General features: G+C 37.5%; 1 protein-coding gene across 1 annotated transcript in view; it reads right to left on the bottom strand.

Annotated features, from left to right (window-relative positions):
* LOC126474727 (neurofibromin) overlaps positions 1–17,231 on the bottom strand; it is a 457,914-nt gene that overhangs the window by 101,213 nt on the left and 339,470 nt on the right. The window contains exons 46-47 of the mRNA XM_050102210.1: positions 7,857–7,984; positions 5,168–5,359 (exon numbers count right to left, since the gene is read on the bottom strand). Of these exons, the coding sequence (XP_049958167.1) occupies positions 5,168–5,359; positions 7,857–7,984 (320 nt within the window). The remainder of the gene's footprint in view (positions 1–5,167; positions 5,360–7,856; positions 7,985–17,231) is intronic.

Below are 17,231 nucleotides of genomic sequence, written 5' to 3'. Positions count from 1 at the left end.
ACAAGTGCACGGACTACCCTAGCACACCGCCTCCTCAATCCAAATTCCTCGGCCCATTTCATGTTCCCCCTAAACTTGAACAGCACTGTAGAGGCTCTGCAACTGCCGGGATTTCATGCAGGATTTCCCATTTAGTTTTGATGCTGAGGTGCTATTCTAGCACAGTTGGAGAACCTCTGCAATGCTGTTTTGACTTTAAGGGGAATACCAAGTGGGCAGATCTGTGAAAGGGAATTTGGATTGAGGTGGGAGGCATACTAGGGTAGTCTGTGCAGCCGTGCAATACCACTGTATTAGGGTGGCTTAGTGGTTAGTCGAGCTGCCTTGAGAGAACAAGACTTCAGCTCAAGTTCTGGCCCTCGTACAGGTATTCATTTGTCCCTTCAGTCTGCATTAAGTATACTCTTTGACTACTGCCCAAACCAGCAGCCTCCAGATGTTTCAGGAATTGAAAAACATCAGTGATGAGTTGCCAAGAGACACAGACTACCACTCACCAGCCACTACAATTCCTGAACTGTGGCATAGAACTGAAGCATATTTGTCATCCAAGTTGAGGTCAACTCGATGCCCAGACGGATTTGTGCTACTGTTGCTGCCAGAGGTTACAGCTCTGCATGTTAAATCTCACATCTTTTAAACACCCAAAACACATACAAATTTAATCATGGATACTTTGTTCTTGGTGTTGCAATTTTAATTGCTAGCAGTGTATGTAAAACTATCTTATTAGTTAATGTGACAGCCTTACATACAAAATAAGATAAAGTGGAGAAATACTGGGCTGATTATGACAGTCAAGCATAGAGGATGTGATCCCTCTTGAATAGTTAAACAATACCTCATAAATGATACATTTCATGTTGTACTAGATTATGTAAATAACAAAGTAGAAAGTCTTTAAAATGTAACATAACATACTTTCACAGTATAGTACACATTATTTCTAAAATCATGTCCCCAACTTGGAGAATATTGACCTCCTTTTATCTTCTTAAGCTAAACACCTCCTTCATTATGGGGACACACTGGTAATTTTATCAGACAGAAGAATAGGAAAGCCACTGCACCTACATAGTCCTTTCCCCTTCTCTCGTCTCCCCCCCCCCCCCCACACCCAAATAAATAAATAAATCAGTCTCCCAATGCTGCACACAGCAATCCTACCGCCTCCGCACAATGTCTGCAAGCACCCAGCGGCAGCACTAGAGCACTAGCACCTTCCCCCACCCCTATCCTCCCCATCCTGCTCTGTGCCTTGACCTGACCTCGACAGAGGTCAGAAGCTATCTGTGTGTGGTATGTGTGTGTGTGACAGAGAGAGGGAGGGAGGGACAGAGAGAGAGAGTTGTTGTGTGAATGTATGTTTAAAGAACTTTGTCCAAATTCTGAAATACTGAGTGTTCTTTTTCAGTGTACCCATCTGCAGCTAAATGCCTCTTATTTGTGTTTTTTTCATCTCTCAAGAGAACAGTTTCAGGTCCTCTACTCATCACCGAGCAAACCATTCTCATTTTAAGTATGGTAAGATCCATTCTCTGAAAGCATATTTCTTAATGCTTCATTCTACTCTGGATTTCTACTCTCTCAGTATCATTACGCACTAAGGTGATCATTGTGTGCTGCGCCCTCTTTGCTGCTTATATTACTTCATCAAGTGTAGTTATAAAGAGAGATGTTAAAAGAGAGCTTGCTCCTTAGGCTCCATTTACAATTTCAAATTATCAAGATTATTATTTCTTTTGGAATACACGTCTCTTCTAGTTCCTCAACACGACGATGGTCTCGGTTGGTACTTCGTCACATCTTGAATATTTTCATTATAACTGTGTGGAATGTGGACATGGTCACATGCCTTTGTGATGTCTAAGAATGCAGCAACAACTATCTGGCGTGTGTGCTTCTGCAACTTTTGTAAATAATTAACTGCGAATATTATTCCAAGGTCTATAAAAGCAGGTGACTTCCTTGCCTTCAGAACGGAAAATTCCAATAACTACTGATAAAAATAAATAATTTAACAGTAAAGGTAATAACTCACTGAATACTAGACGCAATGAATCATCAATGCCCACATAACAAGACCGAAGATTTTACTACAGCAGAGCCAGAGAGAGAATATCCCTCTGAGCTGTAGTGGACCTGACGTGACTGCTCGTGCATTTACCTCAACCCGTCATGTAATACAATTTTTTATGCATCTCTATGGCAATGCCTGTGTGTTGTTTTTGGCTCTGACAACCTTGATCTTGAACGCCCCCCCCCCCTCCCCCTCTCTTTCTCTCTCTGTGTTTCACAAGTGAAAGCTGCCATCAGCACTGCCAGCTCCAGCTGTCAGGGTCCAAGTCTTGCTGACTGTACTATAGCTTTAATCCTCTTTCAAGCTAGAGTACACACACACAAAACCACCTCCCCCCTACACACACACACACACACACACACACACACACACACGCGCACGTCCAGCTATACACTGTGCCAACTGAATACACTGGATGAAGTAGTATAGGTGTGTGTGTGTCTACCCTAGCTTGAAAAAGGATTCATCTGAAAGCTATCAAAGTTTTTCAGGCATGTTTTTGTGGCTGTCAATGACTTAATACCTCTATTATTTGGTTATTACTTTTATTTCTATATTATTTACATTCTACCAGGTTTTCCCTTTAGCATTTTAAGTGCATTAAGCATTCCTAACCTTCAGGACGTTTTAGTTCTGATTGGAGGAGATTACAAACAAAGACCAGGGAGACACAGACCTCAAGTTAGAGGGGCACACCTGTTATGTGTATTCTCATAATCAAAAATCATATGGTATCTTTCACTCTATGCCTTGTTATTGTCTTGAAAGCATTGTTTCATACATTCTTGACCATCTTACCATCAAATACTTATTCACTGTCACTTTCAAGATCATTGTAGGGCTTCCTCAACTATCATTACTACCATGAAAAAGATTAAGTTTCCACTGTATTTCAAGACCAGTGTCCTTGTCATATACAAGGTGCTACTACCCAAAATACCCAAGAATTTCATTGTACTGGTCAAACCAGTAGCAGTACGACATACTGCCGCTCGATGTTTCGAAGTACACATCTTAGCTATGTGGCACAAAGTTTTGTCATCTTTGGCACTTGCAGTTGTAAGTTTTAGTGGTGGACGTCAGGACATTTTTCAGTGCTTCTGTGAATTGTGAAATGGACAATATGAAGGAACAATGGATTTACATCAAATTCTGTGTCAATTTGAACAAAACTGCAGTTGAAACGTGCCTCATGATGACATAAGCATTTGATGAGAGTGCTCTGAGTCCAGCGAACACATTTCAGTGGTTCATGTGCGCCAAAGAAGGCCAAGAATCTGTGGAAATTGACAAATGTTCTGGTCGACTGTCAACATGCACAACAACAGAAATGATCATGAAAGTGTGTGACACAATTCACGAAGACCAAAGGCAGATAATTTGCAATGTTTGTAACAGACTTGGCTGGCATATGGTACATGTCAACGAATTCTAGGTAATGAACTGAACATGAGACGAATTGCAGCAAAGTTTGTACCTGGCCTTCTCAGCATCAACCAATGAAACCTCAGGATACAGATGAGCTTTGAGCTGCAACAAAAAGTTTGAGAGTGTCCAAAATTCTTATCCAGAGTCATAACAAGTGATGAAACTTGTGTCTACGGTTATGATCCTGAAACAAAGCAGCAGTCATCACAATGGAAGACATCTCCTCCAAGACCGCAAAAAGCTGAAGTTCACAGCAATATGAAGCCAATGCCGATAATTTTTCCGACATTCAGGGAATAGTGCATAATGAGTTTGTTCCATCTGGCCAGACTGTCAGCGGGAAGTATTACTGCAAGGTTTTGAAGTGACTGAGGGAAAATGTTTGGTGCAAATGGCAGAGTTGTTGAAAAAGAAAAGACTAGTTGGTGCACCATGACAATGCACCTGCACACACTTTGCTTGTTGTGAATGAATTCCTGGCCAAAAACAACACGGCATCTGTCCCCCCACCCTCCCTACTTGCCAGATGTAGCCCCTATGTGACACCTACCTGTTCCCAAAAATGAAAATCGCACTGAAAATGTGACTTTTTAACTTGACTGAAGACATCCAAGTGAAATCGCAACGGGTTCTGAACACCCTTCACCTTGCAGACTTCCAGGAGTGCTTGCAAAAATGAGAACACGATGGAATCATTACATACATGGCCGAGATGACTACTTTGAAGGTGACAGAGGGCATTAGGACATAAGTACAGATTTATGATGTTTACAGTGAAATTCTTAGACATTTTGGGTAACTCCTTATATGTGATTCGAAAGACAATATGTAACGACTGTTAACTCAAAAATCAAACTGTTGAGTCTAGTGCAAAAAATAGTGCATATTCTGGGAGGAAACTCATTTGATTTTCTCTGTTTTTGAATACCTGTTACTCTTTTATTTTGTATGTTCACATAAATAATATGGAAGTTCTTAATCTTTATGCATAGTATCCAATTTTCCACAGTATTTTTTCTAACAATTGATGTTATACTCTCTTGGTGAAATAAATTTCATCTCTATATTCTGAAAGCCTGCTATTCAGTTGGAAGACTGTGTATGGTGTGTGTGCATTTCTAGTTTACAGAGTGATAAGTAATTAATATTATTATTCTTCAAGAGGCTTGTGACACACATTAAAGATACATCCTACATATAATCCAGCAATGCGTACAACTTACAAGTGACAGCCCAAGGCTTGCCTCCCTTTGGGGGACACCAATTTAAACAGTATACTGAATGTACCATTAGAGTGGCATATCAATCACAGGCAATCAAAACCTCTCAATTCCATTTTGCTAAATATTCCAAGAGAAACAAAAATGGTTTCTTAGAAAATAATATAAAGTGCTACAGAAAGTTGCCGCATGTGTCACTGTACAGTAGAAGCCTAGTTTTTGAAAGATTAAGAAATCCATGCACTTTCAAATTTCTCTTTGATTTTGGAGTTAGTGGTTACTGGAATTACAAGGTTTTTAGAGACAGATGGAATTATGAGGTTTCCAATGCCAACCATCAATATGTAATTGAAAACTGATTAATAGTTATCAGTACTAAGGTACGGGGATAAGATATGTCTCTTCCTCTTATTTTTAAATTTATTTCTATAATAATTACCTGTTGTGGAGGGGTTTGTTTCTGATGAGCTTGTGCTATAGCAGATTGATCAAGCAGATCCCATGACTTTTGTCTTCTGTTAGCTGGTGTACTACTCCCACTCACAGCTTGATGTTGGGTAACTTGGTGAATTATGTCATTTGTTGTATTTGATATACTCATTGAGTTTGGGATGTTTGCAGATGCTGGTGGCTGAAAAAATAGAATTATTTAAAGTTACCCATTTTTGTATTATGGCTGCAAATGGAAATAAACTATGGGTTGCTGCAGTTGCAGCCTTCAAACTATGCAGATTTCACATCTTTAAACATACCAACTTTTGTGAAAAGCTAAAATAAGAATGAAGGACTTGTAACCTTCTTTCTGTCATGTCCAATGGAAGATATCACTTTGTCCTCGTGATTTAAACGAGTGGTTTCTTTCCATAAATTTTCACCACTTAGAATGTCAAGATGCAAATCAATACTGTTTTCTTCTTCTTTTGTTTGAAGAATTGTGAAAAGGATACATTTATAATATGTGTTAATAGCACATGTATATGTTATGTTATGCATTTTGTACACTGCCTGAGTGAGATGGGGTGGAGCAGAGCCCCCAACAAACGAGAACCGGACCCCCAAATGTCACTCACAACAGAGGTATCCTGTATGAAAACTCTTGCCAAAAACCAGTGGCAGCTGTGATTCTTGCAATGACTGTAAAGAGTTAAAATACTCTCCTTGCTCTGTAGCAAATAATTTCTGTTAGTTTATTACTCTTGAATGTAAAGTCAGAACAAGACTTGGAAATTCTGTGGTGTATAAGATTGCTTTGTTTATGTTAAAACATAAGAAGATATTAGAAGTAGCACATATTAATTTCAGTTCAGAAATGGTGTTTGAGTATGATAGGTGGAATAATGTATAATATCATATTGGAAGATTTTTTCATGATAACTAGGTGGCAATGCCTGAAGAAGGAAAAAAAATGTGATAGTCTGGAAAGCAGCAGTGACAAATAGGACTAGATACGGTTTTTGTTTTATTTTTTATGTGATAAGTACGCTTACTTTTAATATAGCTGAGGTATGGGATAATTGGTGCTTTGACTCAACGCCACTCCTATGAGTGTACTGAGTTTGGTGAAATAAGGTAATAAGTGATCCAACAGCCCGTTTTTATCAGAGTACAACAAAATTTTAAGATAAAAATTGAGGGCTTTTATTATATTATTGTGATTAAATAATGAAAGAATTTTTGCTGGTGCAATTGGATCAGATTACGTGTCGTATTTGACGTTTGTCATTATGGCTATTTTACCTAGTCTGAAATAAGAACAAAAATATACGGTATTTGACACCAATCTTTAGCGCTAGTGAAACTTTTATTTTAATCAATGTGACATGGACATGACAACATCATTATATATTTGTGTTATATTGAATTTTGGATGCTCAAATGCTTAAAAACACTTGCAGTTTACACTGAGAATACTATCCAAGTTTGTGTCCCTGTTGCTTCCCTCTCCCGAGTACCTTATTTGTAGCTTTCTCTCTCAGCTTCTTTGCTAATAAAATGTTCATGTTCATAACTTCCAAATTTTAGCAAAAATTAAGAAACAGTAATTAAATATATGTATGCATAAAAATTGCAGTAAAGTGATCTGCTAGTTATACTTGAATTCAGGATACAAAATGCTATTTTGCACAGCAGTTACAGAACAGCATAATCAGAAGTCATTTATAAAAATTAGTTCACATTATTGTTGCTGCTAAGAAGCATGGAATCTGCATATCCACTGCACAAGAATTCTTTTATATGTTGGTTACTTAAGTAACTTAGCTTCAGACCAGTGATAAATTTTCCATTATTACATTGCAATGTGTTAAAAGCTCATTTCTAGGCCTTATGTTTTAGCATTGAACTTGATGAATTTAACGGTATATACTTAAATTCACTATATTTTGTACATTTCTTGAGTTTTAGATCAGTCTGTTTTGATTTAAGGCTCTGGATGACTTAATTGCTTTCCTATTCTACTATTCTGCAAAATTCTGTTTATTACATATCAAACAACGGAAATTCCATGTTGGAATATAAACAATGCAAGAGAAGAGAGATTCCTGCTTACTGTTAAGATGACACATTAAGCTGCAGACAGACACAATTAAAAGACACTTACACATAAGCTTTTGGCCACAACTTTCATCAGTAAAAGAAAGAGAAACACACACTATTAATTCATACAAGCAAGCACACCTCACACATAAATGACCACAAACTCTTGCAGCTCAGACTGAGCTGCCAGGGTTGGCGGTCACGTGTGTGTGTGTGTGTGTGTGTGAGATGTGCTTGCTCATGTGAGTGAATGGTGTCTGTTACTCTTTCCTATTCTGTATGAAGCTTGTATCTTTTAATTGTCCCTGTCTGCAACTTTTAAGTGTCATCTTTACAGTAAGTAGCAATCTTTTCCTTCCTTGTTGTTTATTATATGTTATGAATGTGATTACTGCACTAGCAAGTATTTATATCTCCTCACTATAAAACAGACATAATTTAAAAATTATCACGTAATCAGTGGTACAATTTGAAAGCTCAGTCACTGAAACAAGGAACAAAGCATTACACAGAAATTACTTACATATGACAGCAACTGTAGTTGTATTAAGCAATATGATCTTAGCAACATACTGTTTTCCACTGTTACTCACTTGTTGTATTAGATTCACATTGATGTCAACTGGAAAATTTTCGGTGGATCCAGATTCTGGCATTGCTCTGCTCACAGAATGCTTCACATGGCATCGACTTCTTACTTCTTCTGACACTGACACCAGTGCTGAGAAATCAGAATCTACATGAAAACTCCCATTTCTAAAGCCATTTAAACAATCTAAATAGTTTCTCAAGACATTATATCTTGTTTGCATGTGCTACTGACCACATTACGAGCCAAACATGGCACCCATTTGTAGTACCTAATCACTGGTTTGTTTGCATGACATATGGTCATATTCCTTTGTACACTTCTCTTTTGTTCCTAGTCTACGTGGCCCCATATATATGATATTTTTTCTGTCATGATCAATCTTATACTGGTGAAACTTCACAATTGTGATTTCTCTCAGTGAAATAAGGATGGGAAGGAAAGAAGCAAGATTAGGATTTAACCTCCCATCGACATTGAGTTCATTAAAGACGGAGTGCACACTCAGAATAGTTCAAGGATGGGAAAGGAAATTGGCCCTGCCCTATGAAAGAGCCCACCCCAGCATCTGCCTGGAGCGATTTACAGGAATCACGGAAATCCTAAATCAGGATGGCGAGACATGTGTTTGAACCACTGTCCTCCCGAATGCGAGTAAAGTGTGCTAAACACTTTACACTATGTAGAGGATCCACTACTTTACTGAAATATTACATGTCATTTAATTATTGTATAACTCTCATTCTTTGAAACAATTTCAGAAATAGTAATTAATAACATGCACACTTAAAAATAGTGGAACATGTGATGTGCAAGTTATACTTAAAAACATACATTTTATAGGAATTATTGGAAAACATAATTATGTTTTACACTGGAAAATTCGCATTACAGTTGCAACTAAGAATGATTCATATTATGACACATTTTGAAACTCATCAGTAAAGCTTTGAAACATCAGTGTGTGACAGGTTTTATACATATTGTTTGCTTCCTTCCTTTTTCCCCTGTGGGAGAGGGGAGTGGAAGGTACTAGCTCTGCCTTGCACTTGGACTGCCATGGGAGGGGAGACGAGTGGGTAAGTAAGCATCCCTGCCCTGTACCATTGTGAGAATGGAACCTAAGAATTGGCAACTGTGTCTCGTTCTTCATTTGGAGAAAATGTTAGCCTTCAGAGGAACCTAATTCTTGATATAGAGGCTGTATCATACTTAACAGTGAAACCAATACGTACAGAAGTATACAGTAATAAAAGAATTAACATTCCAGTTAACATGAATCTACTCCCAAAAAATCATTTGCAAATGTGTGGTTATGAGCCACTATTAACTTCAGTATGACATATTGTCCTAGTTAGTACAAATGTTTTTTAAATGTGAACATTCTCCCCTCTAACTGGGCGCAAATTTCACCCTTGGCCTACATTAACAAGAAATAAAATCCTGCTTGAGCACTTTACATTTAACAATTTACTGTACATTTGCATCCATGAAAACAAGTCGTTCTGAATGTTGTCCTTGCGTCTGAATGCAATACTGCATTTGTCTCTAGAGATGAGCAGTTCGCTCCTGAATTGGCTTAAAGAGTGGGTGATGGATGATTAGGAAAAACTGAATGGTAGCTCATCTGATTTCAAAATGCATCTCTGGTGGCTGTAATGAGCAGGATGAAAATACTATGCTAGGCTGCTGCAATGGGTTCCCGCCCCACATCCTTAAGAAATTGTTTCCCAAGCTCCCAAAAATGTGCTACACATCGTGTGCACATGCGGATTTGCATACCTTACTAGTACATGAAGCTTTTCTCTTCCATGAAAACAGAAAATAAAGAAAGATCCACCCCATTCCCCCCCTCCCCCACTTTACTGGCTATCGGTATGCAGCACCCATTTAGCCATCTCCATAGTAATATTATAAGGGGCGTTCAAAAAGAAATGAGCCAGAGACATAATTTCAGAAGCCACTACACGTACGTTAGAAGTATTGACCCTGACTGTTGAGACACTTGTACCACTGTGACATAAGGCGGTGGATGGCTGTCTCTTAAGATTCCCGGGGCTGCGATGTTAACTGGTTCAGCACATACAGCTGGACATCGTTATTCAAGGTGAATCGTTTGCCACTCAGAGCTTTTTCAAGGGGACCAAAAATGACGTAATCACAGGGAGAGAGGTCCAGACTGTATGGAGAGTGGCTGAGAATCTTCCATTTGAATTTCTGCATGAGTGCCGCGACTGTGTTGCCCGTATGAGGCAGTGCATTGTTGTGGAGCAGAATGACCCCAAGGGTGAATTTGCCTGGTCGTTTTGATTTAATCATTTGGCGAAGGGCAGTCAAGGTTTGTGAGTAACACTGGGCATTCACTATTGTCCCGTGCTGTAGGAAGTGAATCAGAAGGGGGCCATCTTGGTCAAAGAAGAATGTCAGCATAACCTTTCCTACACTCATGTGAACGACGACGTCCAGCTGTACGTATGGAACTGGTTAACATCACAGCCCTGGGAATTTTATGACACAGCCATTCACCACCTTGTGTCACAGTGGGACAAGTGTCTCAACAGCCAGAGTCAATACTTCTAACATACAGGTACTGGTTTCTGTAATTATGCCTCCGGCTCGTTTCTTTTTGAATGTCCCTTATAATTATGACAATATGAATGCAAACACAACAGTACACCCAGTTTCCAAGTGGAAAAAAATTTTTTTTGACCTAACCAGGAATCGAACCTGAGCCCCCTCTCTTCACAATCCACCACGTTAACCACAAAGTTACCAAAGCAAATGATACAGAAGTGCTTCAGAACAATACATTAAGACGGAAACACTTCTAGCATCATGTTTCCACTCTTGATTTTAAAAGAATATCTATAATTTCAGAAGTCAATAAACTTTACAAACTTTTGAGTGAGTTGTTGACTTAGGATCACACTCGTAATGTGTTGCCAGTGATCATAAAAGCTGCGCTCTTCAGCCACCATGCAGTTGGAGCATATCACAAAGCGATCCATGCATCACTCCCCTCCCAACAGCTCAGGCTGCCCATCACTTCCACCAATCGGACTCTAGGCCATCTCACTAGCTCATTGCTCCCCACCACTCTCAGGAATCAGATGGCAAGGTAGATCTCTAGCTCACTACTCCCCACTGGATCAGATTGCAAACTATCTCACTGCACTCACGGAGCATGGTGCTCTTGGCACCGTGCTCCATCGATGTTCGTCCCAGAACCCGACCATATCAATCAGCAGACACTTTCAAAATATTCTAAATTTGCAATGAAGTGAAAGTGAAAATGGAAATGAAAAAAGGACAGATACAAAGGCGTTTTCATACATGTCAGAACAAATTCCATCCAGAATAGCAGTGAGGAAGAAATGATTACTGAAACACGGAACTTGATCTGTTCAGCAAAAAGTGTGGTCGCAAATTCAAAAATTGTCATTAGTGCAATTCTACACAGGACAGTAAGTGACACATACATAAATAAGATAAACAGTGGAATCAGGGAACAGTGAGACAAGCTGGGTGCAATTTTTGTAGACTCAAATAAATTTGTAAGAAGTTAGTGTGTGGGAAAGGATGGGCTACACTTGAATAGATTAGATTTAATGACTTTCAGCAAAATGATTGTAGACATCCCCAGAATCATTAAAAGCAAGGGAAACTGAAAACTTCTGAAAGGGGTGAGAAAACAAAAGTGGTGATCCAAAATGGAAACTGTAAATATAATGGAACAAGTGAGGCTCTTCAAAGTATAAACAAACTCAAAAATTCTATCTTGCTGCATCTAAATATAAACAGTTTAGCAAAAAACGTCCAAATCTAGGTTACTCTTAAACTGATGAGCTGCAAGTTATACTTTCTGAACTGGCAAACATAAAGGTAGTCTGCTTAAACGAGCAATGGCTGGCAAAAGAATGCGTAGACATTCTAAATAAAATTAGTAATTTGTAACGTGCCAGCAAATTTTGTAGAAAAACAAATCTCGTGGGGGCTCCTTTATCTTACTGCATGCCTGTTTGAACTTTAAAGTGAAAGAAGATTTTAGTAATCTGAATGAAGAATGTATTTTTGAAAGCTGCTGTGTAGAGTTTTGTGATTTAAATACTGTGATAATGTCAATTTACAGAATTCCTGGGAGTTCTGCCACTAAATTGTTGTTAGAAAAATTTCAATATCTCTTAGATAAACTTAAAAAAAGCAAGAAAAAGATTGTGATTGCAGGAGACTTCAACTTAAATACATTAACTGAAAACAGTGACATTGAAAAATTTTGCCATTTAATCCAAAAATGTGGTTTCAAGTTAAACTTTACAATGTGCACTAGAGAAAACTTCCACTCAGCAACCTGAATAGATAATATTATTACAAGTTATCGGTTTGATGATGCAAGGAAGTCTTGCCTAGATCTAGGGCTATCTAATCACTCAGCTTTGTTTACAGAGCTCCCCAAAACAGAGAAACTAAAATCTGAATCTTTTATAAGAAGGAATTTTAGTGCAAAAAAAAGTTGTTTTGTGATAAGTTAAGTGTTGTAAGCTGGCCTTTAGACCATTGTAATTCAAGCAAAACATACTTTCATAAATTTCTAAATTGTTTTTTGGGTGTATTCAATTAAACATTTCCCCCAAATTCTTGGTTTAAATCAGGCTTAAAAATTTCAACTGCCAGAAAAAGACAGTTGCACAATGAGCTCAAAGTAAATAGAAACCCAAATTTTGTAACTTACGTTAAGTGCCATACGACTGTATTCGAAAAAGTGATATTGGCAGCAAGAAAACTGGCAAATAGTATATTCATAAACAAAGAAAGAAAGAAAACAAAAGCAGTCTGATCTGTTATGAAATCAGAGTTGGAAGTCAATGTTAAAAGTCAACAAATTTCTCAAATTAGGTTTCAGGGTGATATTATTGTAAATCATGTTCAAATGTCAAACTGCTGCAATGATTTCTTTGTCAATATAGCAAAACATGACATACAAAACATTTCTTTTAAAAAATTCAGAAAAATCACTCAAAGAGATGTGGAATACACAATATTCTCATTAAAAAACAAAAATTCAGCTGGATGTGATGGAATACCTTCCATGATAATCAAGGCAGTACGCCATATTATTTCATACCCACTGACTATTATAGTAAACCAGTCCTTCGAACATGGGTCTTTCCTAGATGTTCTAAAATATGCAGAAATTAATCCATTATTTAAAAAAGGATCACCAGATGATATGGGAAACTACTGGCGTATCTCTCTCCTTCCTGTTTTTTCTGAAATATTTGAAAACTTTTGGCAAAACAACTAGAAAATTTCCTTACCGTAAATGACATTACCTGTAAAAATCAGTTTGGTTTTCAAAGAGGAAAAACCACCATAAATTCCATCAGAAAATTTACAGAAAAAATATGCACATCACTAGACCAGGGTACAAAAGTCCCAGGAATATTCTCTGATCTAACAAAAGCATTTGACTCAGTAAAGCACTCATAATTACTTCACAAACTGAAGAGCTATGGGATTGAAGATACAGCATTACAGTAGTTTAACTCTTATCTGACAGAATGGAAGCAAAGAGTTATTTTAACATCAAATTCAGTTAACTACCACTCTGAATGGAAAACAATTTCCCAAGGAGTTCTACAGGTTTCAATACTGGGTCCTTAGCTGTTCTCGCTGTATATAAATGATTTACCATTGATGCTCATTCAGTATTGTTCGCAGATGACACCTCAGTCCGGATAGAAAAGATTCCAGGTAATATAGAAAATGTTTTGGGGAAACTGGAATCCTGGTTCCATAGGAATGGACTAAAGCTCAATATCACTAAGACTCAGATAATGCAATTTGTCCTGTACAAATAGCCCATAATAATCAAATGATGACAGAAGTGAGCCATATGAAATTCTTGGGCCTAAACCTTGATAAAAGTTTAAACTGGAAGACACATATAGACTTCCTGGCAAATAAATTAAATTCCCTACCTTTTGCAATGTTTATTTTATTTGGTACCACTCATATGGACACAAGAAAGACAGTCTACCACAGTTATTTAGAATCCGTTATTCGGTATGGGATAATTTTCTGGGGAAACTCTACACGCAGTACAAGGCTACTAATTCTTCAACAGAAAATCATTAGAAACATGTGTGATGCCCACAAAAATGAGTCATGTCACCCATTGTTCAAGAAATTAAAAATACTAACAATTACTTCATTGTACATTTTTGAAATTTTGATTTTTGTATATAATAATCAACATAATCTTGAAAAGTTTGGTTTTAAGCATAGCTATGGTACTCGTCACAAGGAAAACTTCAAATTTCTTTCACATCACTTAAAGCTTTATGCTCAGACACCACTGTACATGGGGCTAAAAATATATAACAAATTAAAAGGAAGAAACGTATTAACAATGGACCTTAAGTTTGCCGAAATGCTACTACACCATTGAAGAATTCCTGGAAGACAGTCTGACACCTTGAACAATAAAAATCTATAGCTAATACTGCAGTGTTGTCTGTGTACAACAAAGGAAATTGGTAAACTGTTTCTTTATAGTTAATATTGTAGTGTTGTATTTATTGCCATTATTCTTAAAATAGTGTAAAAAGAATTTCTGTAAATCATTACACATTATATTTTTGCTAAACTTGATATACAACAGATCATATGATCTGTACAATGTATGTAATGAGACTAATAAATCACATTTCACATACAGCATGCAACTCACTTTCTTGACTGAGCATCTCTCCTTCTGAGTTTACCTCTTTATTATTTGTATCCTTATTTGCTTTGTTTTAGTTGTCATCTTCTTGTGTTGTAGTTCTTCTGTTTTCTCGTGTAAGTGTTCTTGTTACGTGTACTATTGTGTCTTCTTCTCTCTCTGTTGCATTTATAGTTGCTGTTTTTGGTAGTCTTTATGCAGGTTTTAATTACTTTGGCTGGATAGGATCCTAAATACAATGGTATGTATAACACATAATTATTTTAACATGCATGATAGTCCATGAATAAAGGTCATCTCAGGAGAAATGGTCAATATGCAGAGATATGACAGGAACGATTACTTGAAGCAAAAATCTAAATATGGGCATATGGTCTATTCCAAATGGTTTCTGAAATTGAACATATTTAAATTTACTTTTGTATGTTTTTCTTGAATAATACAAAATCACCAGCCTCTAGCAAAAATTTGTCGCAGCATAAAATTAAACTATATTAAATTTCCTTTAAAAAGGTCCTGTTTATTTTGTCTCAAGGACTTACAGGTTATGAGAAGAAAGCGAGAGAATATGCATTCACTGAGGTGTAGGCAAGCCAGTTTGCAGTGGTTTCTGACTTCATAGACCATGTGTCCTATATCAAAGTGTTTGTCTCGAATTCATCTACTCTACCATGGAATGTTGTAAACAATGACAATGTACATGTCCACATGAAGCTTTTTGCTTCAAATGATGGCTTCTGCCATATCCCTGAATATTGACCATTCATCCTGGGGTAACCTGTACATCGTGTTTAATTTTTTATTAATTCATTTAACCTGAACAGATTAATGCCTTCAGGAGTTCTCTTACATCACACTAGAGTTTTCTACGTAATTATTAAACTTATTAAAATCACAGTTACTTAAAAAATCACAATATTTTTAATATTATCACTCTTCTTATTTTCTCTCCATGGATTATACATTTGCCTGTTACACCCTCTTGGTTGTAATTGTTGATCCTCCTTGGTCTTCCTAAGTATCTTCTGTTCACTGGGTAATACTTACCACTAATTCTAGTAATCTGTCATCTTCCATTCTCATGACATAATCTCTCCAGTTCTTTCTGTATTCTTTAATCTGTTCGTTTATGTTTTTCACTCTTAAGTTCTTTTCTGATGTCTATATTCACTCTCCCGTCAAACAGAATGTACCCCACTACTCTTCTTAGCAACTGGATCTCTAGTGCTTGTATTCTGATAGAAATGAGTGTTTCTGCTGTGTTGTCCAGGCAAGAGCAGCAGTTGTTATGCAGTAGTGGGTCAACAATGAGCTTGATCATTTGGACTGTAACGCCGTCCTGTACAGTAAATGCTGAGCTGAAGGATTTTTCGACAGCACTGTCAGATTAAGAAAGAATTTTTAGTGACTGCCATCACTTACCTCCATGAAATACTAAGTCTATGTTTTGTTTACAGTTCAATGAAGGTTATAGCTACAGTCAAGAACTGGTTTAGTTCGTTGGTTGGGACAAGGTGATCAGCTGCAGCTTCTACTTTGCCAACTCTTCCCTAGATCACACAAGCTTTTCCATAGAGCATCTGGTCTTTATGTTTTAGATTTAAGTACTGGCATGTCTTAGTTTTTGTTTCTCTCAGATTGACTGACTGTTTGCTTGCTGCTTGTAATTAATTTTATTTTCAAGGGTAGGAAGTCATTTGTAAGTTCGATGTGCAATGTCTGCGAGATTCATAAAGTTTTAGCTCTTCCATTAGCCATGGTGCAGGTTTCCCTTAAGGTTTCCAGTCTTTGGGGGAGCGTATTTATTGTGTAATAGTGTTATTTTGGTAATAAATCCATGGAGCTGGTCTTTCATGTTCACAAATGGTACGGAAGTTGTCTCCCAAATTATCTCTTGTGCTTCCGCTGCAAGTTCAGGTACACTGATTCACTTAAAGTCTCTGTATATTGGCACAGTTTATTCCTTGAATATTTTAGAGAGTAAGTCATGAATATGATGTTGTGAGCTGATATTCTAGATATGAATTTCTTTGTTTGGGGATTTCGTGCCAAATATATGTATGGGGGCCCAACTATAGGCTGCATTATGGGTAGGTGCAAGCTGAAATACTGTTTCACTTGAAGAAAAAAACTACACACTTGAATTTCACAGTGAAGGGGCAGAATATTTATGTTAGTATTCCTAGCATTATTTGTCGAATCGAAGTTTGAAAGGTCAGTTTTGAACTATGCTAACCTGCCTACTTTCAGTGGCCTACAGAGGATGCACACTAGGCAAATTTTCTTAAGGGATTTGATATTTACGAACATATATCTGACTTATTTGTCTTCGTTACTAATGGATGTGAGTAGCATGGGCAGTAATAAGTCAAAACATTGGTATGCCACTACTCCATCTGCTCATCTTTTACTTCTGTGGTGTCTTAGGACATTGGAATCTATATTTAGGGAACTGGAGAGCATGCTTAGCTTGAGCCAGGTGTCCATGTTTGTCAGAAGAGAGACATGGATGTCGATATTCTGAAATATATGGCAGAGTTTGTCGCAATGAGTTGAAAGTGAGGGCCAACTATGTTCTACAGTAACAACACAGACACACTGGTAGAAATAGTGGCTGAATAAGTAGACACGTTCATAGCACCTAAAGCACAGGCT

Source organism: Schistocerca serialis, chromosome 1 (assembly GCF_023864345.2).
Source record: "Schistocerca serialis cubense isolate TAMUIC-IGC-003099 chromosome 1, iqSchSeri2.2, whole genome shotgun sequence".
Lineage (NCBI taxonomy): Eukaryota > Metazoa > Arthropoda > Insecta > Orthoptera > Acrididae > Schistocerca > Schistocerca serialis.
This window is presented reverse-complemented; position numbering and strand designations above follow the sequence as displayed.